A 25,464-nucleotide genomic window follows, 5' to 3' on the forward strand; every position below is an offset into this window, starting at 1 on the left:
ATCATTACATGCACACTCTTTACTTCTAATCTGAGCACCAGAACCACTGAAGCTGCTCCTGTGATATTTTTCTGTACCTCTATGGCAAAGGTGACAAACTGTTCTTGCCACAAGCTGTAAACAAGTTAACCACAAAGATTCGCAACACACGGCACAACAGCAGCATTCTGACTTCTCTTCTTTCCTTCTATAATCGCCTCTTTATCCCTCTTGTGTCCCACACCACCAGGATTCAGACATCTTGATAATCACCATTTTGGATGAGAATGACAACAAGCCGGTGTTCACCAGGACCAGCTACAGGGCAGAAATCACTGAGAACGCTGCAGCAGGTAGCATCAAAGTGTTCGTGCCATGTGTCTAGCTTTTTCTATTCGCTTGAGTGGTGCAATCTATAATTGCAGCACAGAGCAGTGTGCCGAAACACTGTCTGCTACCCTGTCTCCTCCACTTCCTGACTTTGTTTACTTACAGTTCGTGTTAAGTGAAGATTTTTTTTTCACTTCAGAACTAACAGCTTTATGTTTTGAATTTGCTTTAGAGCTTTAAAAATAAATCTGTAACCAGAGATTCACTAGAGCAGTCATTTAGAATCTGAAATTAAAGCTAGTCCAGTTTACTGCTACTACTCACAAGTTTACTTCACTTGGTAATTGGTAGCAGATACCACAGGTGGTATGCTGATTTGCTGTGTCGAAGATTTTTACCCACTATGATCATTTGACTTGCTATTGTTTTGTATTTTTTAACTGTGACAACAGTACTATAATTCAATGCGTCTTGTTATATCTGCTTGTCTTTTAGGCAGCAATGTAACAGTCTTAAATGGGCCAGTTCTGGCTCAGGATAGAGACATTGGCCCTAATGCTGTGGTGAAGTACCGCCTGCTGGGAGCAAGGGTGGACCTCTTTACTGTGGACAAAGATACTGGTAACATTATGACTATTCAGCAAACAGACAAAAAAAAAAAGAAAAATTTAAAAATGTGCAATGCAAATGGTAATGCTCCTCTGTCTCTGTCCAGGTCTTATATATGTGCGTCAGGGAGCAAAGCTGGATCGTGAGGCATATCAGGAGCCACGGATAGAGCTGTTTCTGGTTGCAGAGGACATAGGAGGCTTAAACAACAGTGTCCCTCTCACAGTTGCAATCCTGGATCAGAATGACAACCCTCCTGTCTTCAGCCCATCCAATTTCAGTGTTCGACTTCCTGAGAACAGCCCCACTGGTGTGTGTTTTGCCTCTTATCTGTGTATGAGTCTATTGGAAGGTATACAACTTACATATAATCAGCATTCTTCAGGGTAAAGCTGTCACTGACAGATTGGTATTGCATCCCCACTGTGTGAGGAAAATGGAACTGAATGGCCACAGGAATATGACTGTGTGTGCCTGCCTGTGTCTCCTCCAGGTGTGGTGGTGGCTCAGCTGTCGGCCACAGATGCTGACTCTGGCGCTAACGGCTGGTTGATGTATCGGCTGGTCAGCGGTGCTCAGGACCGCTTTGTGGTTGACCCGCTCTCTGGCGCTGTTTTGGTCGGAAACACTACGCTTGACAGAGAACAGCAAGGTTCCTACCGCCTCGTAGTCATGGCAACTGATCGTGGCACACCCCCTTTGTCAGGTACAGCCACCCTGACAGTGATCCTGGATGATGTCAATGACTCACGGCCGCGTTTTACAGAACGTATAACCGTGATAAGCGTCAATGAGTCCACTCCGCCTGGCGTGGTGGTAGCCACACTGACCGCTGAGGATCCTGACCTGCATCCCCGGCTGGAGTATTTCATCATCTCAGTGGAGGCAAAGGATGATGGGAACAACCCTGTAGATGGTCTGCAGGAGTCCTTTGGCATTGATTTACACACTGGTGAGATCTCGAACACACTTTACATTCTCATCTAAGAAGCTTTACTGTGATGAATGAGGCTGTATAGCCCATACAGTTGAAGAGGTTAAGAAAATAGTTCTATGTGTTTTTATAAATTTTTAGGTGCAGTTTTTGTACGCAACCCACTAAACAGAGAGCTGGTAGCTACATTTGAGATCATTGTGTCTGTCCATGACAAAGCCAGTGATGTTATAGACAGGTCAGAAAGTGTTCCCAACGGTAAGTCCACTTTCTCTCTGATCTTTTATTTCATACATTCAGTTTTTCAAAGTTGTTGTCACTTTGTATCTCTCTTATCACCATCTCCTCCTCTATAGCGAGACTAACCATCAACGTGTTGGATGTAAATGATAATGCTCCTCGTTTTCGACCTTTTGGACGTTCCAACTTCACAGAGAAGATTTTAGAAGGGGCTGAGCCAGGCACAACACTGCTGTCAGTTACAGCTGTGGACCCAGATAAAGGTCCCAATGGGCAGATCATCTACGAGCTGCTCCACCTGCCTCGAGGGGGATACGTTAGATTGGAGGATCCATCTACTGGTATGACTACCAATAAGCTGCTGTAGGCTGCTTGCTGTGAGAAAACTACACCTCCAACTCAAAACACACTGAGATGTCATCATTTATAATATTATTCCTTTATTTTTGCAATGCAAATTTGGAATATTAGTATTGGCTAGACAAATCTTAATAGTGACTCTCACTATTATACTTTCTTTCAGGTAAGATTGTAGCCAACAAGACTGTGGATTTTGAGATGGTACAATGGCTCAATTTCACGATTCGGGCTCGGGATCATGGCACTCCTCCCAGGATAGCTGAGCTGCCAGTTTATCTGCGCATAGTGGATATCAATGACAACAACCCTGTTTTTCTGGAACCCGCCTATCAGGTACTAAACAGCACTTAAAGAAACATTTATCAGCCTCCGAAGCAGATTGGTAGTGGTTTAGACAATGTCTGTAGTTTGAGGTGATTACAAAAGTTCTGAGGAAATGAATAAAAGCTTACAATGGGCATGTGGTTCTACATCAGAGCTTTGTTGCCATGTAACCTCAGTCTGAACAATCATATTGGAAATCATGCAACTTTTATATCACTTCCCATATACATTTGACAGAATTTTGCACTGTTAGGACCCCTGTGGTGACTATAAACATGCATGGGAATAGATTTGTTTCAGCATTAAGAGGAGTCTGGGCATCCACTTCCAGGGAAATTTGGAGGATCAGACACTTAATTTTCTGTATTCTGGTCAATTTTATTGCACATTTGTGCCTTTTCTGCATCAAAAATGGTGCTAATGTCTTTATTAATGTAAAAGGAAACACAAATTCAGGAAGAATGAACAAACTTCACAGCCTTTTCTTATTTTAGAATAAATGCTTCGTTCATGTTTTTATTAATAAATATTGAGGGAGACAAATCCTCAGTATTCCCCCTGAAATCTATGCCTATGCAAACATGGAGGACAGCTGCGAAGGAGATTGCTGTTAGTGGAGGGACAGGGAAGTGTTAAACCTCATAAGTATTTGGGGTGACACTTTGGTAAACAGTGACTTCAGTGGCTGGTGGATCAAAACATACATTCATTCTTTCAGCATCCTTGAATAAAGTATGCATTTCTTTCTTGTTTGTAGGAGCCTGTGTTTGAGAATGTAAATTTGGGCACCACCATACTTCGGGTTAGTGCTACAGATGCAGATTCTGGCCTCTTTGCAGTCATCGAGTACAGCCTGGTAGATGGGGAGGGCAAGTTTGCCATCAGATCGTCTACTGTAAGTTAACACATATGACATATATGCGCTGCTCTCATCCTATTTTTTGTCATCTTATAATAAAATACGAAATCACAACAATTTCACAGGTTATTCATAGGTTTTACCCAGAGTATATTATATAATTTCAGAGTAGTTACAGTAAATTTAGAATTACAAGGCTTGAGATTTTGCCAAAAAGGCTAAACCAACAGTATCCTGAACCTTTTTAACTGCAGTGTCGGTGAAAATGTGAGAAATTCCTCTTTTCTGAACTCAGACAAAAGATAAACATTTATTGACTGGAAAGAAGTGTTCTGCTGTGTTTATTCTCCCAGCATCATCCTGCCTGGAAATGAGAGTCTAAACAAAGCATTTCAACATCGTAAAGACAATCTACATATTTGACCTCAATGTTCCATTTCTGTCATAAACAGACTCAAATAAATGGCCCGATTCAGCCACCACTCCCAGTCAGTACTTGTACTTCCTTCCTGATCATTCCTTCTCCTGTGTGTCAGGGAGAGATCTACATCCGCTCCCCCCTGGACAGAGAAACAAAGGACCACTACACTTTAACTGCAGTTGCCCGTGACAACCCTGGCGGTAAACCCAACAACAGACGAGAGAACTCTGTCCAGGTAGAAATCATGGGCTGTGATGGCACAAGGGTCTTTTGTAAATAAGGGTTTATGTCTGTAGTTAACATTATCCTTAAAAGCCACCATGATTGAGTGATTTACTAAACTATTGTTATCTGCATCTGTGAGTTGTGTTGTCATATCTAGTCGTGAATAAAAAAGCAGCTTCTAATTCATTGCAGACCTGCTTTTTGGTGATTCTTGCTTGACTTTTGACCTCCTGACCAATTATCTCTCAGTAGCAAGTGATAGTTTGTGTTTTCTTCATGATCGTGGCAGTGACATAACTGTATTATGCACTTTATAGTTTCAAACAAATGTTTGCACAGATGATTTTGGGTTCTGTAGCTGCTTTTCGATGGCTCCAAGTGACTTTCTTGACCTGTTCAAGTCAATGATTTGCTTTTACAGATCTTTGCTGAGTTCCTCACTTTCCCACTATAGTGTTTGTATCTAACGGGTTCTAATTAAATTACCTCAGAGAAGTCAGCAGCTGTAGTCGATTGTAATCACTCACAAGAAATTAAGAGCCATGCCACTAAGAAAATTTGATCAACACAGGCTTTCTACATCACCAGAACTAATAAAACTGATATGCTGTGTATATATTTTTGACCCAGTAGGGTCTGCAGCTTTCTCAGTGATTTTTTCATATTTCTATTTTATTTTAGAAGACTAAAATAAATCTATGGGAGAAGCAAAATGCGTGATTGATTTTTATGACAAAGGCACATGCATTTCAGTGATTTCATTGGAAACTAAAGACTGCTTTAACATACATGGTCTTTACAAGTCTATGGAGCCTTTTGTTCACGACTGAATGAGTCAAGAACAGAAAATATTTAATCATGATGTGAAAATGCTGGTGACTTTTTATTATGAACCATAAAAATTTAGTCAGTGCTCTGACTAGACAAAATATGTAAAGGTGAACATGTTTTTGATTTTTTGGTATCTCTGCACTACAATTTCTTGTTATTTATTGATTGACAAAATCTGCTGCATATATGAAGTATGTAATGGGTTTTAACTCTGCAGATATTCGTGGCCATGCTAATGTGTCACTTGAGCTCTACTATGTGTCCTGAATATGTCCTTCTCTGGAATATGACCTCATGTCACATCAGGTGCTGGTGACGGTTCTCGATGTCAACGATTACCGACCACGCTTTACAGAGCGAGTGTACAACACCAGCGTGTTTGAGAATGAGCCCAGTGGTACATCTGTGATAACAATAAAGGCTACTGACCTGGATGAAGGAGAGAATGGCGCAGTGCTCTATAGCATGCTGGGACCCCACTCAGGTATGAATGTATTTCTTATTCACTGTATTACTATACCATTTCTAAAAGCTGCCAAATTAATACCTTTCTTGTGAATCTTTTTCATTAAATATATTATTGGTAGAAAGAATGGTGCTCAAACCTTGAAAGGCCATGTATGGAGCCAGTTGTGGTTCAGCATTAATATCTATACTTCTTAATCCCCGATCTGTCTGGTCTGTTTATTTTTTGTGTTTCTTAGATGCGTTCTCCTTGGATGCAAACTCAGGACTGGTACGTTCTCGCCGTTTGCTTCAGTCATCAGAACATTTCAACCTCACTGTGGTGGCTACAGACCAGGGCCGACCTCCAATGTGGGGCACTGCAGACCTGATCATCACAGTCATAGATGTCAATGACAACAGACCTGTGTTTGTCAGGCCTGCTAATGGAACTATTATCCATATCTCAGAGGTATTTGCATTCCCTTTGCACTATGGCATCATTGTGTGGGCATCTCTTCTTTGTATAACTACCTTTAGCAATGTGCAGTGAGTAGATTTTGTCCCTTTTTTTAACTCAGTAACTGCAATAGATACACTTACTGTCTATCAGTATCACTGCTGGTGAGTCACAGCTAAGATGCAACAAAAATTAATCAGTGGGTCACTATGACTAGTTGAACGTAACTTATACCAGACATGGTAAACGTTTCAACAACACTGACATATTATTTAATGTAAGTCTATTGTGACTGTGCAACAATCCATCATTATCATAAGTCCAGTGTAGAGACCAATACTAATACTGCATATCCCTGCAGTTTGTTGGATTTGTTGTGGCCCATGGTGATTAGTAACACAAACACTCACTGTCTGCTGTCCATGCAGGAGCAGCCTCCAGGTCTGCCAGTGTATGAGGTACACGCGACAGACTCTGATGAGGGGGTGAATGGAGAGGTGCGCTATGCCTTCCTGCAGACGGGAGCAGGTAACAGAGACTGGGAGAACTTCCACATCGATGCCATGTCTGGAGTCATCACTACTACTGTGAAACTGGACCGAGAGAAACAGGCCCTCCATAGCGTGAGTCAGCTGTGTGTGTGTGTGTGTGTGTGTGTGTGTGTGTGTGTGTGTGTGTGTGTGTGTGCAGTTGAAGTAATTTGTGCGTATGTACATGTGTCTCTAATTGTGTGCAAATGGCTCTCTTAGCTTATCATTGTGGCCCGTGACATGGGCCAGCCAGTGCCTTATGAGACCACACAGCCTCTGCAGGTGGCGCTGTTGGACATCGACGACAACGAACCCGTCTTCCTCAAACCACCGGTGAGTGTAAACCGCTCTAAAAATGCCTTAATGTGGTTTCTGTCTTAAGAGCTACTGTTTAACTAATTGTATGCGATGTTTTCTCCTGGTCTGTTTTTGTGTGCACACCTCAGCGTGGCAGCTTGCCTTACCAGAAGCTGACAGTGCCTGAGCACTCCCCCCCAGGAACGGTGGTGGGGAACATCACCAGAGCTGTGGATGCCGATGAGGGCTCCAATGCCATCGTCTACTACTTTATTGCAGGTGATAACAAAGCCCTTCACACGTGTTGCTTGATTTATCTGTTCATAACAAAAATGTAATACAAAGCTTTTCCCCATCAAATAAATTATTAAGGTTACTCCACATTCCACCCCAAATAAAGTCCTGGATTCAGGAGGAGAGGACAAGTTTCTCTTAATTTATTGTGTATCCATTGTGTAGTCACTTGAAAGTCCTTGTACTTCAAAAGCTCTGGAATAATGATGACATTTGTATGGATCCATCTATCTTTCTTTTCTATTTAAAGCTAATTCCTTCAGTGTTTTATGTGAAGAATGCAAATCCTCTCCATCTCTTTCTGAAGGGGGAAACAGCGATGGAAACTTTGGCTTAAGTCTAGATGGAGAGCTGAAGTTGTACAAGGATCTGGACAGGGAGGAGACCCCAGTCTACTCCATCATCATCAAGGCTTCCAGCAACAGGAGCTGGACTCCACCCAAAGGTCAGAGGTCAATGCGAGCCAAAGCCCTGGATCCTGCACGTGACCCCAGCCTGCTGGAAGTCCGCATTGAACTGGAAGACATCAATGACCAGACACCACGCTTTGTTAAGTCAGAGTACACTGCAGGTAATGTTTAGTGTCGCATCTATAGAAGTGTGTGCTTATCTATCTTATCTCTTTATTCTTTTATCACCTTAAGTTTCCTTCTTTTCTTGCTTTTTTCAGGAGTCGCAGCAAACGCCAAAGTGGGTTCAGAGCTAATCAAGGTGGTAGCAATAGATAATGACATTGGGAACAATAGCTTGGTCAAGTACCACATTGTTACAATCCGCTACTTTCAGTCACAGAGCAATGGCAGTGAGGATGCTGGCAATATATTCAACATTGGTGAGTTTCCCCAACTAGAGTATTCAGGCAGTTTTGAAACTGGCTGTTTAATTCAACATACTGCCCATGTCTACCAACACGCATGGAGCTGAATAATGTGTAGATTTGTACCTCCAACAAAAAGGTCCTGATTTAAAACATAGGCAGGGCAGAGCCAAAGTCATTTACAGTGTACACACACAGGCGGGTTAAGTGAAATAAAACCACTGTACTCAACAGCAGTCAGAGATATAAGCTAAATTGAAATTGACAAAAACTGTTCATGCATTATTTTAAAAAAATAAAACTGACATAATTTTGTGTTTATATATTTATGGTGTTGTCCCTTTGGATTTGTTGACAGAAGGAAAAATACAAACTATGGTGAAGGTGAGATAGTTTCAGCAGAGCAGACTTAACAAAGAGCAGCAGAGTCTTTCAACGTGACTTAAATCACACATTTTCTGTAGACATGTATTTACTTCATTTTTTTTCTTGCAAACTGTTCCAGTTCTCTCAGACAGGGGAGGTTCCCTATAATAGTGTCTATTTTCAGATCTTATTCCGCAAGGAAGGTTTCTATTTGACCTAGATATGACAAGAAGTGTAGCAAAATTATACAACATGATACATTACATAGAATGCAGTCCCTTATGTTGTAATCTTACTGAATTTTAACAGTTTTTGCCATTGAGTCAAATAAACTTTTTATTTAGAAGCTATATTCTCTCCACAGGTGAGAAAGACGGAATCATCCGCACCTATGACCTCTTCACAGCCTTCAATCCAGGCTACTTTCAGCTTGAGATTTTGGCCTGTGATTTAGCTGGACACACCACAACCACTAATGTGAACATCTATATTCTCCGGGACGATCAGAGGGTCAAGATAGTGTTCAATGAGATTCCTGATTTGGTTCGTGAAAACCAGGAAGATTTCACCAACCTGCTGTCCAACATCACTGGGGCTATTGTCAATTTAGATGATATACAGGTTAGACTTTTTAAATGTTATGTTTTGATTGACTTTTGTATTTTTTGTTTGTGTTGTCTAGATATCTGACATCTTTGTTTTACTCTGCTGTCGTTCAGTTCCATGTGGACAAGAAGGGCAGAGTGAACTATGCTCAGACTGACATGCTCATCCACGTTGTCAACAATCAGACCAACACCATCCTCGATGTTGAAAGGTCTCATGTACTTTCATTAAATCAATTGTAGTTTCGCTCCAAAGCTATGTGGTAACACTGTCATTTATGTAGCCTGTGCATATTATCCCTCCTGTGACCCTCAACTACAGCACATAAACTGCTCTGTTGTGAGTTGGTGTGCCGTTTTTTCATGTTTTGCAGAGTGATCCAGATGATTGATGAGAACAAGGAGCAGCTGAGAAATCTGTTCAGGACGTACAATGTGGTGGACGCTCAGCCTGCTGTTGGGGACAAACTGCCCGACGACATCTCCACCCTGCAGGTCTGCGGAGCTGAGACCCCCTGAGGACCACACACTATTGTTGGGTGTTATTTTTGTTTGGTGCTTTTAAGCTTTCTTTCTTTTTGTCTTTCACAGCTGGTCATCATTATCCTGGCTGTGCTGCTGTGCTTGGCAGGGATTTTGTTTGTCACAATGAACTGGCATTATCGCAGAGTGTAAGAATCATTCAGCAATTTTATATTGATGTACAGTTATGTTGAGGACTGACTCATTTACGGTCTGCTCAGTCATGTGCCACATTTTAAGCTGTCAATCTGAGCAGGATACCAGCATGTTTGTTTTCTCATGATGTGTGCATTTTACTGTGCTTGTGTGCTTCGCTTTCAGACACCAGAGGAAGCTGAAGGCAATTGTTGCAGGATCAACAGGTGAGAAGCAGCTTTATTGGCGGGACAGTCCCATCAGCAGTTCATCAGGATGTGGCTTTGCAAGCTGCCAACATACAGTACAGCATGTCGAGGCTAATGCAGGCTGTTTTCTCTTACAAAATTGTTTGTCCTCTGCCATACAGGGAACCAGGGTCTGATGGATATCCTGGACATGCCCAACACTAACAAATACTCCTTCGAAGGGTGAGACAACAAACATGTTTTTACAAATCAGTGATGCACATTGTTTGAAAAATGTTCTTACTGAATATCAGTTTGTGCCGTTGTTATGCAACGGGCAATATACAATTCAAAAAAATTCTGTATTTTCAGCTGTTGTTCTTAAGATCGAGGGAAATCTTTCCTTTGACTCCAAAAACACTAAACAAATAGTTGAGCAAAATAAGAAGTCAAGATCATTTCTGAGCATTTCCCCTTTGAACTGCAATGTACTGATAACAGTTTCCAAACTACGTATTCAGACAACCAGGGTGACATACATAAAAAACCAAAGGAACCAATCGTGTAAACTTGCAGGGTGGAGCCTCCTGTAACATTATTCTTCAGAATTTGTATCTAGTTCAGTGCATACATGGTTGCATTATTTCATTATTACAACATGCCGTTGTGTAGTATAGATTTCTAGACCTGCTCATTCTAAAGAAAGCAACAGTGTTGGGTTATATCTAGGCTATTTTAAGGCACGAAAGGGTTATTCCTGTTGGGAAAAGAGCTATGTTGTAAAATATGTATAAATATGTAACTTTTATATACCGTTTTTGGGGGTTAAGTCAGTAACTGGAGAGGGACTTTATTTCATGAGCTTTAGAGGTACTACTTCTTGCTGTCTTTGGACAAAAAAAGGCTAGCTGTTCCACCATGTTTCCATTCTTTATGCTAAGCTAAGGTAACTATGACATCCTTAGCTTACAGACAAGAGAGTGGTACAAATCCTCTCATCTAAGTGTCTGTAAGAAAGCAAACAGCATTCTTTGAAATGATACTGTTACTTTGTTACTTTAAGTAGCCAAGCAAAATGTCACTGAACATTTTCAGAAAACGGTGGTGCTATTCTAACTTAAAAGTCCATAACACTAATAATAAAATCATGAAACAACTGAAAAAGCAAGGCAATACCAAAATCATATTATAAGTATTTTTCAGCTCATCAAATTCCCTTTTGTCAGTGATGCATGTAATGTCATATCTGCAGGGCCAATCCAGTGTGGCTGGACCCATTCTGTCGCAACCTGGAGCTGGCTGCTCAGGCTGACCACGAGGACGATCTGCCTGAGAACCTGAGTGAGATAACAGACCTGTGGAACAGCCCTGCACGCACTCATGTCAGTACCAGCATTCGTCTGACTTCATTTATACTTTACAGTAATACTCTGAGGAGTGTAAGAGATAGTATTTAGCTGCGAGTTTTAATGCTCAGAAGAGTAAAGCCATCACAGGTTTGCCCTCTGAATCAGCCCCATTAGACAGCAGTACCTTCACACTATTGATTTTAAGTGTCTGTGTGTCCTAACAGGGCACATTTGGTCGAGAGCCTCAAGCGAAGCCTGAGGATGATCGTTACTTGAGAGCAGCCATTCAGGAGTACGACAACATCGCTAAACTGGGCCAGATCATGAGGGAGGGACCTATCAAGGTGAGACACCTGCAAGGTTGCACACACACTGTGTGTTGGGGAGAATACTTTCAAACTGTATTTCGTTACAGAGGCTTTTAAGATTGAATGTGATGTGTGTGACACACATCACATTCAATCTTAAAAGCCTCTTTTTCGTTAGTTATGTGCTCTTTCCTACCACTCTATCTGAAGCACATTGGGAGATAACGTCAAAGGACAGAGTTTAAGACCTCATCCATTCTGTCCTAAGAAGAAAACAGAGGGAATCCCCATAGACTGGAAGATAGGCTGTTGAGATCCAGTCGCTTAGATGCAGGCCTAGAAATTCCTGCTGTGGATTCTCATTTGTCACTACTCACCACTGTGACAGCGAAGGTGTGTAAGTTAGATGGTGTCATAGGCTGTGTTTGATCCTTACTGCCATCCTGTCAGGGTTCCCTGCTCAAGGTGGTCCTGGACGACTACCTGAGACTGAAAAAGCTCTTTGCAGCACGACTCGTCACCGTATCCACCAGCCAGGGAGATCACTCATCGGTCACTGAGGTGGGCTCGGAAAAATAAATGATCTGTCTGCACCTGCTGCTGGTGTTCCTGTCTGCCTTCACTGGAGAGTGATCTCGCATTACTTTGATTTCCCTTGCTAGAACCTTGTCCACTGCTCTGACGTGTCACCTTCTCACTGCTTCTGCTCTCTCTGCTGCCTTAAACCAGACTTTGACTCAAATAGAGTTATTTATCAGCTGTTCAGTTCAGTCGAGCATTCAGTTAACTGCTCAAGAGTTGCCTTTAGACTTCAAATAGAGCATCCAGATACTAATTTCTACACTTCTCTACTTCTCTGAATTGCTGAGATGTGAATTCTCCTGCCCGTCCAGTCCTCCTCCCAAACTAGTTAACACTAAGAATTGTTTGCCTCTATTTAAATCAGGTCTGGTGTGAAATCTCTTATTTTCTTCTGAGCTGGTGTCTCACTACATTTCAAAGTTGTTGTCTTTTACGGGAAGTGATTTCTCTCCTGAAACTTTTCCTTCCAGTGGTTTGCCCTGTTCAAGCTATCTCCTCCAAATCTACTATATTCCTGTCAACCCCATGCATTGTATCAACATATGCCTCATCAGGAGCTTCATTCATTCTCCTTCTCTCCTGTTTTCCTTCAACAGCTGATCCAGAGTGATCTAGATGATGATGAGGACGAGCATCTGGGTATGGGCGGTGGTCGCGGCACTCTGCGCTTTAAGCACAAGCTTCCTGTGGAATTGAAAGGGCCCGAAGGTGTGCACGTGGTCCACGGCAGCACCGGCACCCTCCTGACCTCTGACCTCAACAGCCTGCCAGAGGACGACCAGCGGGCCCTGGCTCGCTCTCTGGAGGCGCTGAACGCTGACGGGGGGCTTTATTCTGAGCGCAACGCCCGCACAGAGTCGGCCAAGTCCACCCCGATGCACCGCCACAAGGACGGGGACACCCTGTCGGAGAGTCCCCTGGAGATCACAGAGTTATGACTAGCCGAGGCCTCGCTGGTCTGAGCGCAACCATGACTCGTGTGTGTCCTTGTGCCTCCACACCGCCACCCTGATAAGGCTGGGAAGGCCTGGAGGAGGAGGAGTGTGTGTAGTCTAGGGAACCTCATCAGCCAACTCTAGTGCATCAGTGAGACATCCTGCAAGAGGACTTACTCACCAGTGGGTTGGTTTGAGTGGATCTCATGTTGAAGATGGTCTCATATTCAGTGCTTCAAGTGAAGGTTTACTCTAATGATCCTACAGGGAGCTTGTCTTCAATGAGACAAAACATAACTGGTGTCATCGACTTTCATCCAAAGAGCTGAGTGGAACAGAGGAACTAAGCCTCTCTGTGGGAGAAGCTTGTAGAACCATGACCTTAAAATCGTCAAAAGGTGCCTCATTCTCACTAATCCTTTTGAAGTCATACCTGGACTGCAGACACTCACACAAACACAAATACACACACTCAAAAAAAAAATGAAGATACACACACTCAGACCAGCGGATGGCCATCAATGGGACACTGAGAAAATGACACAATTCCTTATCATGCTGATATTTCTTCTTTTTTCAAGATGATGCAATTGGTGTTGAATGAGTGTAGATGGGAAGACATTTGTTTTTCAGATATTAGATAGATTTTGTTGTTTGGAAATTATTGATGGACATTTTATGCAGACAAGGGAGCATCTAGTATTTTCTCAGTGATGCTTAAAGAGTGGAGTTTTCACCTGACACCAATAAGAAGAGGGGCTTTGCCATTCCAGTAGCTTGGTGACGGACCTCTTTTTGATCAACAGAAAAAGAACAAAACAGTCCAGTGTTCAGGGCAGCAGTGAAGATTCAGCCCGATTCAGCTCTCCATCTTCAGCATGACTGTGTCAGTCAAGGAGAATCTTCACATAACTCTAAGACTTCTGAAGTGATGAATAAAGATAATGGTCGAAGGACAAGTGTTGTCTGAGACTGGAGCCGCTGAAAGAAAAAAAAAAGTTCTTTTATGAAAAATTTGATATTAAAAGCAGTTAAAGAAAGCCTTTGTAAAGACTTATAGATGGAAAAAAATATGAATTATCCAATTTTTATAGACATAAAGATGGCGTTGTGCCCAGAGACTTTACACTGCCACCTGAGGGAGTCAAAGTCATGCTCAAACTGAGTAATGTTTGCTTTATTTTTTTATTTTCTAGAAAATGTGATGGAATTAAAAAATATTTTTGAAGAAAAATGCTGGTTTACCAAAATAGGTAATGAATACTTTTGGATGTTTGGAGTATGTGTATATTGTGCTATGGTGACATATGTTGTTCTGTTTTCCTTTACAACTGACGCTGTTTCTGATGAGTGGTGTGTTTTGAAAAAATTAATTTTTTATATTCCCATTTTGTAAGTTTTTATTTCTTTGTCATTATTGTCACCAGCCCTGAGATATGTGTTGGGAAATGTTGTGGGATGATCTGTGATAATAAAAGAAATATGCAATGGTGTCCAGCCTCAGTCAGAGGGATGATGGGAGGGTTTTGACTGATGCAAGAGGAAAGAAGAAAAAAAAACTGAAAATCTGACAAATATCACGACACTAAGTATTTGTCCTCACATGACAATTGCCTCAAGGTTGAATTCAATGATACTTACAGGTACAAATTGATAAAAGCTTAACTGAAAATCCAAGAGAAATTAACATTTTAAGTTTATAAAATGTGACAGGCTGCTGCAACTACAGTTAAACCCAAAAATGTTCATACCTATGCAAAATGTTGATTTGTGTTGCACTTTTATTTTACCAATAGGCTTCTTATGGCTGGAAATGACAAACTGGTGACAAAGGGTTAGAGATCCTAATAATAATACAAAATTCTATGTTTAGTGTCCTTTTCCATTTCTACAAGGCTGGTCTCAATGGACACCTACCAAAGAGGAACTCTCCTTCCCCAGGAGAGACACATAAAAGCTCACCTGGACAAAGAAGAAAGCTTTTGATCATCATTTCTGTGGTTGGATTGGACGAAATAAAGTTGTTTTGTTTTGTTTGGTGAAAGAAAGGAGAAGCGTTCTACCACAAAAACACCATCTCCACGATCAAGTGTGGTGGGAGTTTGATGCTGTGAGGCTGTTGTCAAAGTAAATGGCAGCATGAGAACATGAAGATTCTGAGTCAGTCTGCAGGAAAACCTGGTCTTGGGCAGATATGGACCTGCCAATAAGACAATCATCTGAAACGTGAAGCCAAAGTTGTCAAGAAATTGTTACCAAAAAACAGTGTAAGCATGTTAGAGCTGCTCAGACCTAAGACCTATCAAGAATCTGTGATGGCAAGTAGAGATCAGAGTGACGGAAAAAAGCCTTTCAACCTCTAGGGCCTGGAGATCATCACAAAAGAGGGGCGGAACAAAATGGTTGCTTGTTATCAACCATTTGCTTGTTGAGAATGCAAATAAAGAATTTGCGAGTTATTACTGCGAGAGGGCAAGAGTAATTCTAGACATGGCATTTTTAGCAAAACCCCCCGAAAATATCACTAACATAATATCCTGTGTTCAATCTTTTGTCACATCTGTCATTTCCAGCCAGTAGAAACTTATTATTCAAATAAAAGTTTAAAAAGAATCATTATACATCTAAATTTGTCATGGATATGAATAATTTCTGGCTCATCTGCACTTTCAACTTAAAATTAGCTCATCATCTGAGTTAGCGCAACAACTAGTAAATACTGTCACCTAGTGGTTGTTAAGAGTGAACACTTGTAGTGGAACTAAATAATCAATAATAAGTATAATAATAAGTCAATAAGTCATTCCTTTGAACACACCACTCCATCCTTTAATTGTTACTAGGTTACATAGAAAAGTCATCAATAATAGCTGTCAAAAAAACTTGAAGACTGAAGCAGCAGACGCCTCCGTCCCTGAGATCTTCTTCACTGCTGCTTTTCAGACTCCTCGGCTTGTAGCACTTCCTGATGTTGCAGTGGTACCGGTAGCTGGCATCTTCTTCAGTGTCCTGTTCAACTGTAAGGGGACAGTTGGGAATATTTTTCTTATTGCAATACCGGTGTCAACTTCCAGTTTCCTACTGATGCCTTAAAAAAACCAAGCAACTCCTAAGTTTTGAACTTTCCTTTTCCTGCCAGAGGCATGACTTACCTCCTCAAATTTGTGGATCTGTCTGATGAAAAAGTCTCCATATCGACGAGCAACTTTAGTGTCGGCAATGTGGATCATGTCCTGTGGAAGTGTTACACAGAAAACGCATAGAGTTACTTAAATTAGTGTGCATAACATCGTAACTTTGTTTTCCCACCTACTGCTTCATATACAGCAGGAGAAGAATGATAAGTAGGGTTGCGTTCATGTCAATCAGTGAAATCGTGCTGAGACATAACACTAATAATCACAGTTACTCCCCAGGATTCATCAGCTCCTGTGATATATTTAAATACTGCATATGACAATACAAAACGGGAAAGGCAGCACTTTCATTTAACAAATGTTCACCTTGTCAATGTAAAAGTCGACCTCAGAAGCAGACTGGAACTCTCCGTCCAGAGCTGAGATGCCGCTGGTCCACACCAGGTTCTTCATCTTGTGTTTGAAGACGAGCAGCTGAATGCGGAACTCCTGCTCGGTCATGTCCAGGAATCCTGCCAGTTTGGCTACTGGCATGGTAGTGTAGAGCTTCAAGAAGCTGCAAATACACACTGTGACTTAGAAGAAATGCATCAAAATTCACACACAGGTCAACTGAAACTAGGAACTATTTAAACCATGTCTAAAAAGTGAAAGAAAAGACAAGTTTGAGGAATACTTTTGATAAATGTCTTGCACTAAAACTAGAAAACTACATCCAGAGGCACAGTAACAACAACATGTTCTACCTTCTAATGGTGGACAGCTGGGCCTGCTGCTGCACCTCCTCAGCAAAGACCTTCAGCTGCTGTTGGAAAGGTTCTTTGTGGTAGTTGGGGTGAACGTTGTCGTAGTTTGGCACCACGGGTGACAAGAACTTGGGACAGGCAAAGCTGAACAGCTCCTCAAACACCTGCAGATCTCTGAGATGGGGAAAGGAACATTGGAGAACAGTAAGATGCTGTGGTGGCTGCTGGTGGTACTGACAGTGCACTATAGGCATCTATCCTGATAAAAAGCAGGATGTACAGATTTACTGGTGCTCAGTTCATAACAATTTAGAGCAGCTATAGTTGTCCCAGTGCAAAAAGTAGAATGTTTCTTTAGGCATCACACAATTACAACAGTCAAGTATCAAATAAGGACGTCTCACAAATATAAAAGGTCTAATTGGTAATGAATAAATACAGATAAAATAAACAATATAGTAAGGCAAACACTGAGCCCACACATGTTCCAACACAAGGTAATGATTTCTTTCCTACCCTTTTTGCATACGCAGCATCTTGTCTCCATACTTCTCCCTCAGCTGGGTATGGATGCTCTCGTCAATGCGCATCGGGTACATGGTGAGAGCGATCGCCAGCAGGCCGTGCATCTGCTCGTTTTGCTTGTTAATCTGAAAAATTTTAATAAGTATTAGTACATCAATTTCAGCTTGAATACAGTTTAAAAATTCCGCCTCACGGAATTTTGGCAACAATTAAGGCAACCAGAGAACTTTTAACAACTTCTTTAACTATGTTCTGTGTCGGAAAAAGGAGGGAGAACCTGAAGCTAAAAACAGGCATGGCAACAGCAAATTTTGATTTCAGCTGAAAATGTTCGGTATACAATCTTCAGGGGGGGTCCGAGAGGTTTTCAGTAAAATAGAGGTGATTTAGAATGAAAAACATGCATAGAATTACAGAAGACTAGATTGTAATGAATAAGTTAATTTAATGAAAAGTTAACTTACTTTTTCTTCAATGTTATCTCACTGCATTTAGTCCTACAATTTTTACAGTTCTATAGGTCTTTTAACACTATTTACACTGGAGTTCTACACTGGTCACAAAGTCACTTCTAATGCCACAGTTTCCTCTATGGAGTCAGCTGTGTCAGTTTTTTTTACATTTCCAGGACACTCTTTAAACACTATCAGGGATTCAGTTTGCCCTTTACCGTCACTTTTCTCTCAAGCCAATTCCATCGGAACTTGTTTTTGACACTTTTATCTATTTCTAGCACCGATGACACTTGATCTTTCGATAAAAACGTCATGATTCCACCGAAAACGATCCCAATAGCTCAAAATTCTAACACGAACATGCCGCCATGAATTGTAACAAAAGAATGCATCGAGCAATTTGGTCCAATCATTGGCAGCTAACCAATTTCGACCAATCGCAAGGCCTTTTACAATGCAGCAGGAGCTAGACCGGTTCTCTTTGTCTGTTATGCTGCGGGAGAAACGCCGAGCGCTTCTCAAAAACCGGGAGCAAGAGTAACAAAAACATACCTCACCCCCCCTAAAATTTTCTCAACGGATTTGGACGATTCACAGAAATGATCAATTTGAAAATTAAAACGGCGGATTTCCGCGGAACGGTGGAAAATTGCCATGCCTGTAAAAAGAAAAGTCTCAATATCGTCTGAGAAGCACTCCCTCTGACTGACCATCTCATATTTATATGTCGACCTCTGGAACATGTTTCTCGTCCTCTGGATGTAGAGCAGGATGTTGGCGAAGACTCGAATTGCATCCTGGTAACGTCTCATCATTAGGTAGGCAAAACCCACATAGTAATAGGTGGTGATCTGGCACTCTGGCACACGGGAGTACATGCTCTGAAAGACAGGAAACAAAACAGACACAGAGGACAAGATAGGAGAAAGTTTTTTAAATGTTGAAAAAATACATTGCATACTCTGTAGTATCATCACCCAGTCACCAGTACAGTCTGTCACTCTGTACATCAAACGCAATAAATAAGGTCTTACCTTCTTGTTGAGCTCAATGTTCTCCAGGACTTTGATGGCCTGGTAATAATCACCAAGCAGAGAGTGAAGCCTCAGCAGACCAACCAAGCTGAAGTAACCCAACATCTTGTACAAGGAGTGACGTCCATATTCTCCAGCCACACTCTCTGGGTCTCCTGGAGTACAGCAACAGAAAACATGTTAACAGAGTTGTATACTTCAATACTGAATACAGTCTACATGTTTGACATTACTTAATACTGTTTTTACACTTAAAGACTTTAATAGGGCTGTCACAATGGTGAAATTTTAGTTAACTGTCATTAAAATTGCAATTAAATTTTTATTTTTTAGCTTTAGTTTAATTTTCACCTTTTCTTTTTGTGCCTCTGTAAGTTTTAGATTAGTGCAGTATTAGTCCCTCTGACAGACACCTTTTGGTTGGTCTTCTCCAAGTTATTGGCCTCTACCTTTTTCATTTGGATGTAAACTAAATTGAGCCCACAGCAATACAGTGGTGCTTGGTTTTTGGCATCTAAATACATAACATTAATGTCAGAAGATGCTCACTGAAATGCAGTTAGCTGAATAATAGGAGCACCGAGATAAACAGTTGGTGCCATTAAACCAGCAGAGGACAGGGACACAAGCAGCGGTAAACGACTTGAAAACAGTGATTGAAATAAGACATTTTTGTTACTTTAAATCAGCTGCTTTTATATAGGTAAATGAAAACAATTCCAAAACGACTATGGTCAGTTCAAATAATTGCAATCAAGTGTTTATGCACTACTGTTCAAAAGTTTGGGGTCATCCAGGCAATATCATGTTTTCCATGAAAACTCACACTTTTATTCATGTGCCAACATAATTGCACAAGGGTTTTCTAATCATCAATTAGCCTTTCAACATAATTAGCTAACACAATGTAGCATTAGAACACAAGAGTGATGGTTGCTGGAAATGGGCCTCTGTACCCCTATTTAGATATTCCATTAAAAATCAGCAGTTCCCAGATAGAATAGTTATTTACCACATTAACAATGTCTAGATTGTATTCTGATTAATATAATGCTATCTTCATTGAAGAAAACTTCTCTTTCAAAAAAAAAGGACATTTCTAAATGACCCCAAACTTGTGTCAGGTTTTGTTCTTAAACAGAAATAATTCAAGGCTTTGAAATCATTAATGTTCCCATATAATCTCCCTCCTACTAAAACATTGTTCTTTACCTCCACTAGTGTAGACCTCAAGCTGACGGTTAATATTGCTCTTGTCCACCAGAGAGTGGAGAACGTTGAGGACACTGTGAACGTTCCAGATCTTTGGGTTGTTCCTCAGGAACTCGATTTCCTCCTCTGATTTTTTGGCCGTCTTGCAGCGGTACTGACTGAAGGACTGGAACTGAAGAGGGAAGAGAGTAGATCCCACATCTGTCAGCAGCATTTAAACATACTTTCTAAGGGCTGTTCAATTAGAGTGAGACAGGAGGCATTAACCAAACAGGCTATTTGCATAAGCACTAATAAAACAATCATCAAAAAATGTGTGAATGTCATGTTTAATAGACCACCCATCTGGTACTCGCTGCAGTTAAAAACAACTATAAAATTTACAGCAACTACTATTTGACCTTGTCTTTATTTTTATCTCTCATGTTTGTGTATTTGTTTGGGAATATTCTTGTTAACTGAGGACTCAATTTAAAAGGGCACAATGCACTGTACCTGGTAGATGAACTCATCAATGATGTCCCAGAGCCACTGGTTTGGCAGCTCCAAGGGGGCTGGGCCATCAGCATCTGTTCAAAATCAAATGCTCAATGACTAATCTTTCATCAGCTGTGATTTTACACTAATAACTGCAGGTAAGAGAAAAAAAATAAGAGGAATATTCTTGAAACTTACTGAGAATGTAGTTGAAGAGGTTGCAGTAATTGTAGTATGACTCAAACCTCTGATCCAAAGTAGGTCCACCCTGATTACACAGAAAACTATATTTATTGCAAAATACTGGAAATGTTTTCACAGAGTTATAAAGACAGAAAGAAAAGTGTTTATACTGAGCAGATACTCACGCTGACTTTAGCGTAGATATGTCTGTAATAGAGTTCCTTATAGAGGATGAGGAACACAGCATCTGTAGATCATAACAAGCAAAACTGACATGAAACATCTCTACTGATCAACTACACAGAGATGAGCTCATTTATTACTCGATTGTAAAATCTGTTAAAAATCTGAGAGGTCTGTAAATGAATACAGCTGTACAAACACCAACTAAACCACACAATTAATAACATATTTATCTTGGCTTTTGCAAGTATGAGCCAATATATTATGACTCATTTGTCTCATTTCACATTTCAGTTCAATTCAAACAACTTTATTAAATCAGACTTTCAATTAAAGCACACTGTTGTATGCTATACAACACAAAGTATATATACATGCATACGATTATGCATATATGGGTCTCAACCAAAAACCCACTGTCAGGTTTAAAAGGTATGTTATCTAAAAAAAAATAAAAACATAACCAAAATTCCATTATTTATCAGTCAGAAACTGTGAAAACAGAAAGAACTGTTGTTTTTTCAATTTTCCAACGGCAACCGAACTATTTGTGTGACAAACGTTTGCCTTGAGAATGTCAACCAAATTTACGCTTATAATTATAACATTTCTTCAAAATTATTTTATTGTACATGTCTCATTTTTTTTTAGAAAATCATCAAAAATAAACCATTCGTATCAGATCCTGTAAAAACACCAAAAACAACTAGCTGTGACCAACAGTCGCATGACTTTCGCATGAACTTTGTTTACAGAGGGCAGATAGGAGTTCTCTACATTTCTAGTCATGGTTGTGCCCTTTCCACTGAGGTGCAGAACTTTACTTTGCAGTAATAATAAAAATGAGTCCACAGTGAGTAAAAATGTAGCAGGAGCAAAAAATTAGAGACTACTAACAACAGGAAACTACTTGGGGTTCAGAAAGTTACGAAAACATCCAAGGTGTTCAACAAATGATGGCTTTATTGATGATGGCATCCATGCAAAAGCAAAAATAGAAGAGGTGATAAATGGCTCACTCACCATTGCCAACAAGTGAAGCGATGGCCTCAGCCTCTGGCCAGGGAGAAGTCTTGAAGAAACGGTCAGTCAGCTTGTTCCAGCTGAACAGGAACAAAATAGGGAAGGTAAGATACTCATCACATAGAGCTGTAATGACTCTGATAAAGGAGGCAACAATATCTCATGGAAAGAAATATCTACACAGAGCATTGGGTTCACCTGTTCTCATAAACATCCTGGATCTCATAGATCTTCTGCTCAATGCTCTCACTGGACACTCGGTTAGACTGCAGCTCATAAACCTTCTGGTCGATCAGGTCCGAGATGGTCTTGTGGAAATACTGCAAGAAGTTCTTGATCACCTCTGGGATGACATGGTAGGTCTGCTGCTCGTACTGCCTCTCAAAGGCCAAGTCTGCTTTGGGGTCACCTGCAAGGAGATGGAAGAGTGAAGAGGAGACAGTGACACACTGACTCTACACTGAGGTACTTAAAATGTGTGCAATTATTAGTTTATGTACTTATTTTACATCTGCTAGGTTATGAAATGACTGTCATCGGTTTATACATGAAAGTAATCTAACATATATAGAAATAAATACAGGATAAATATGTGTTTACTAACCGGTGTGCAGGTCGTAGTCGTTCGGATAGGCGTACGGATCATACTGTGGGGAAACAGAGTTGTTACACAATTACTACTGATGCAAAGTTAACATCTGTCAGGCAGGCACTTATCATTAACGTTAGCTTATTTTGCATGTTATTATATATTCTATTACCCTAAACTAGCTACATGACATTACAGTGGTCTTACAGAGGGTTTCGTGTTAAAGTTATATTCTCCTCAGCAACAAGGCTACTACGATCATTTAAATCATGCTAGCTCAGAGCAGGCTACTGTTGTACTACACCGGGGGACTAATGCTAGCTACACAGCTACCGAGCTAACCGGCTACCGCTAACTAATGTGCCATTGGTGATATCATAACACCATTCAAATGTCTGGAAAAAAAACGAGTGTACTGACATCTTCTTCGTCGTGGTATGACATGATGCTAGTTATAAGTCCAACTTCGTCAGATATTGGAGTGAATAAAGAGAAAGTGTGCCCGGCTAGCTAACGCCACTAAACCACGCAGCAGGCGCTGGAGCGGCAGAAGGAAGAGGAAGTGACGTACGAGAAAGACAAGCCATACTGTCGCTGGAGCATTATGGGAAAATGAGTGTCTATAGTGTTTTCAGTGAATGGTGGTTGTTGGTTGGAGGGAGAATTCTCAAACCTTCATAGCAGGAGTGGGTACAAAACGGGTAATTTTATTGAATGACTTTTAAGAACAGCAACTTTTCACGGCTGTTTCTTGTTAGCTTACAAAAATTTAAAAAAAACTGTCACAGAAGACACAATGGAGCTCTGTAGAGAAAGGTAGGTCTCTGTACATTTTGAATTTGACTGATATATTTGTTACATGCTCATTTTCTTCTCTTTCTGTAGTGAACGCCTATTTTGCTTCCTGTACTCAATTCATCTCAGTTTTACGCATATAGCACCAAATTTACAAAATGTGCTATCGCAGGTCACTTCACATTGTAAGGTGAAGTCTTGCTAAAAGGAAATGGAAATACCAAACAAATCCCAAAAATTCTTTAGATTGTGTTTAAGGTAGCATTATGTAGCCTAACAGTTGGAGAAAAAGCTCTTTATTAACAAGAAGGAAAAACTTCCATCAGAACCAGGCTCAGGGAGGACAGCCATCTGCCTCAACTAGTTGGGGCGAGGGGATTTTAATGTTTTTGATGGCAGGCATTTTAATACCAAGAGAAGCAGGTGTCAAACATTAACAGTGGCTCATAATGCAAGAGCCCTGAAACTTGGACACCTAATGGTAGGTCGCAGATGTGAAGCAAAATGGTGGCCCAAGGTGAAGTAGGTGAATGTTCTGAGCAGAACAAGGACACTTTTGGCATAAGTGCCCCACATGTACTTATCCTATGTAATTGAAGTTGTAAGTAGGATTGCTCCTTCCACCAGTCATTCTACTGCAGTACAGCAATGAGCAATGCTATTAATGACACTTGTTTTTGACCAGTCGAAATATCCCATATTTTAGGGGCAGAAACAGGTATCATTAATGAAGCAACATCCTTGTTTTGTTTCACTTTTATATAAGTCCTTTGTAGCCTATGACTTCCAGTGGTGCTAAGCATATTTTTTCAAGTACTTTGTTGAAGTACAGTTTTAGGGTAGTGTACTCTCCATGAGTATTTTCATTTTTATGCTACTTCTGTTCCACTGCAATTCAGAGGCAAATATTAAACTTTTTACTGCACTGGATTGATTTGAGAACTGTAGTTACTCTGCATATTCAAGTGAATGACACAACTAACAACTAAATTATGATGTATTATTATTATTATTATGTAGATTATGATAACATTTTATTCATCCCAGGAAGAAATTTACAAACTACCCAGGAGGACACATTAATGTGCTAAAAATAACAATCCAATAATATATTTTACATTATCCTGAAATGGGCCAATCTGCATTAGAAATGCTTTTACTTTGGGTACTTTAAGTATATTTTGATGCTAATCTGCCACCTCTGATGTGTTGAGATATATTCAGTGGTGGAAAAAAGTTTTCGGACACCCTATGCATTTGTGAAATATTGCATGAAGAATCACTCTTAGGTCTCCAAGTTCAATTTCTTTTAGCACAGTCACAGCCACAATACTAAGCAAATCCTTAAAAAGCCATTAAAAACGTAAAATTGATTGGTTCCATTAAAATACATAAGAAATTTTGAGTATTGGGTCATTTTGGTACCAGTAATCCACTAATGAAGGTTGTGCTTTTTATTAAAAGATGCAATTTTTGTTGCCATGCTTCTTTTCTATATAAAGCCAGCACATTTGAAAGTTCTTCAGAGACAAAAATGGCTAAAACAAGGAACTTACACAGGAAACACACCTAAAGATACTGATTCTCAGCCAGGAAGGGTACAACTGCCACCAGATAGCCAGGAAGTGCCGATGCAGTCCTTCAGAGGTTGGATGCACTCTCCAGAAATACAGACAAACCAACAGCTTGGAAGACAAACCAGGATCTGGGCGTCCAAGGGTTTCCTCAGCAAGAAATGACCGCATCCTGATCCGCATGTGCAGCGAAAACCGACGAATGACATCACAGGCGCTTCAGCAGCAGTGGTCAAGCCAAACTGGTGGCTAGTGTTCCATCCGCACTGTACATGGCCAACTTTTACATCATAACTTAAGGTCCTACAAGGCTGTCAAGAAGCCCCTGATCAATAAGAGACAGAGGTCAGCCCGGCGTTGTTTGGCCCAAGCACACAAGAACTGGACAGACAGGAACTGGAAGAAGATTCTGTGGTCAGATGAGCCTAGTTTCCAGCTTTATCTTCCTCCTGCTAATGTGAGGATACACAGAAGGCCAGACGAAGCATTATCTCCAGCATGTACAGTACCTACTGTCAAGCATGGTAGAGGCAGTATCATGGTTTGGAGATGCATGAGTGCTGCTGGTGTTGGTCATCCCACTGTCT

General features: G+C 40.8%; 2 protein-coding genes across 3 annotated transcripts in view; one reads left to right on the forward strand and one right to left on the reverse strand.

Annotated features, from left to right (window-relative positions):
- cdh23 (cadherin-related 23) overlaps positions 1-14,437 on the forward strand; it is a 203,543-nt gene extending 189,106 nt beyond the window's left edge. Inside the window, exons 43-68 of one of the 2 annotated variants that reach the window (XM_035955484.2) lie at positions 230-332; positions 805-930; positions 1,025-1,228; positions 1,412-1,870; positions 1,994-2,110; positions 2,209-2,433; positions 2,616-2,785; positions 3,534-3,671; positions 4,172-4,291; positions 5,419-5,596; positions 5,817-6,028; positions 6,445-6,639; positions 6,766-6,879; positions 6,993-7,122; positions 7,445-7,708; positions 7,808-7,969; positions 8,685-8,941; positions 9,040-9,137; positions 9,300-9,420; positions 9,517-9,596; positions 9,769-9,809; positions 9,953-10,013; positions 11,023-11,152; positions 11,344-11,463; positions 11,878-11,988; positions 12,606-14,437. In XM_035955484.2, coding sequence (XP_035811377.1) covers positions 230-332; positions 805-930; positions 1,025-1,228; positions 1,412-1,870; positions 1,994-2,110; positions 2,209-2,433; positions 2,616-2,785; positions 3,534-3,671; positions 4,172-4,291; positions 5,419-5,596; positions 5,817-6,028; positions 6,445-6,639; positions 6,766-6,879; positions 6,993-7,122; positions 7,445-7,708; positions 7,808-7,969; positions 8,685-8,941; positions 9,040-9,137; positions 9,300-9,420; positions 9,517-9,596; positions 9,769-9,809; positions 9,953-10,013; positions 11,023-11,152; positions 11,344-11,463; positions 11,878-11,988; positions 12,606-12,947 — 4,278 coding nt within the window. In that variant the 3' untranslated portion in view covers positions 12,948-14,437. The remainder of the gene's footprint in view (positions 1-229; positions 333-804; positions 931-1,024; positions 1,229-1,411; positions 1,871-1,993; positions 2,111-2,208; positions 2,434-2,615; positions 2,786-3,533; positions 3,672-4,171; positions 4,292-5,418; positions 5,597-5,816; positions 6,029-6,444; positions 6,640-6,765; positions 6,880-6,992; positions 7,123-7,444; positions 7,709-7,807; positions 7,970-8,684; positions 8,942-9,039; positions 9,138-9,299; positions 9,421-9,516; positions 9,597-9,768; positions 9,810-9,952; positions 10,014-11,022; positions 11,153-11,343; positions 11,464-11,877; positions 11,989-12,605) is intronic. The other variant, XM_055018533.1, reaches the window with a different exon arrangement.
- Positions 14,438-15,747: 1,310 nt separating this feature from the next.
- On the reverse strand, positions 15,748-23,065 carry eif3s6ip (eukaryotic translation initiation factor 3, subunit 6 interacting protein). Its single transcript, XM_023286347.3, has 15 exons — positions 22,929-23,065; positions 22,524-22,566; positions 22,118-22,328; positions 21,920-21,999; positions 20,899-20,960; positions 20,729-20,798; positions 20,549-20,622; positions 20,054-20,225; positions 18,842-18,996; positions 18,518-18,688; positions 17,344-17,477; positions 16,828-17,001; positions 16,448-16,637; positions 16,097-16,177; positions 15,748-15,961 (listed from the first exon to the last, which is right to left on the reverse strand). Exons 1-15 carry the CDS (start codon positions 22,950-22,952, stop codon positions 15,884-15,886), a joined length of 1,719 nt encoding a protein of 572 aa, XP_023142115.1. The 5' UTR covers positions 22,953-23,065; the 3' UTR covers positions 15,748-15,883.
- Positions 23,066-25,464: the final 2,399 nt, after the last annotated feature.

This window comes from Amphiprion ocellaris, chromosome 16, assembly GCF_022539595.1.
Source record: "Amphiprion ocellaris isolate individual 3 ecotype Okinawa chromosome 16, ASM2253959v1, whole genome shotgun sequence".
Lineage (NCBI taxonomy): Eukaryota > Metazoa > Chordata > Actinopteri > Pomacentridae > Amphiprion > Amphiprion ocellaris.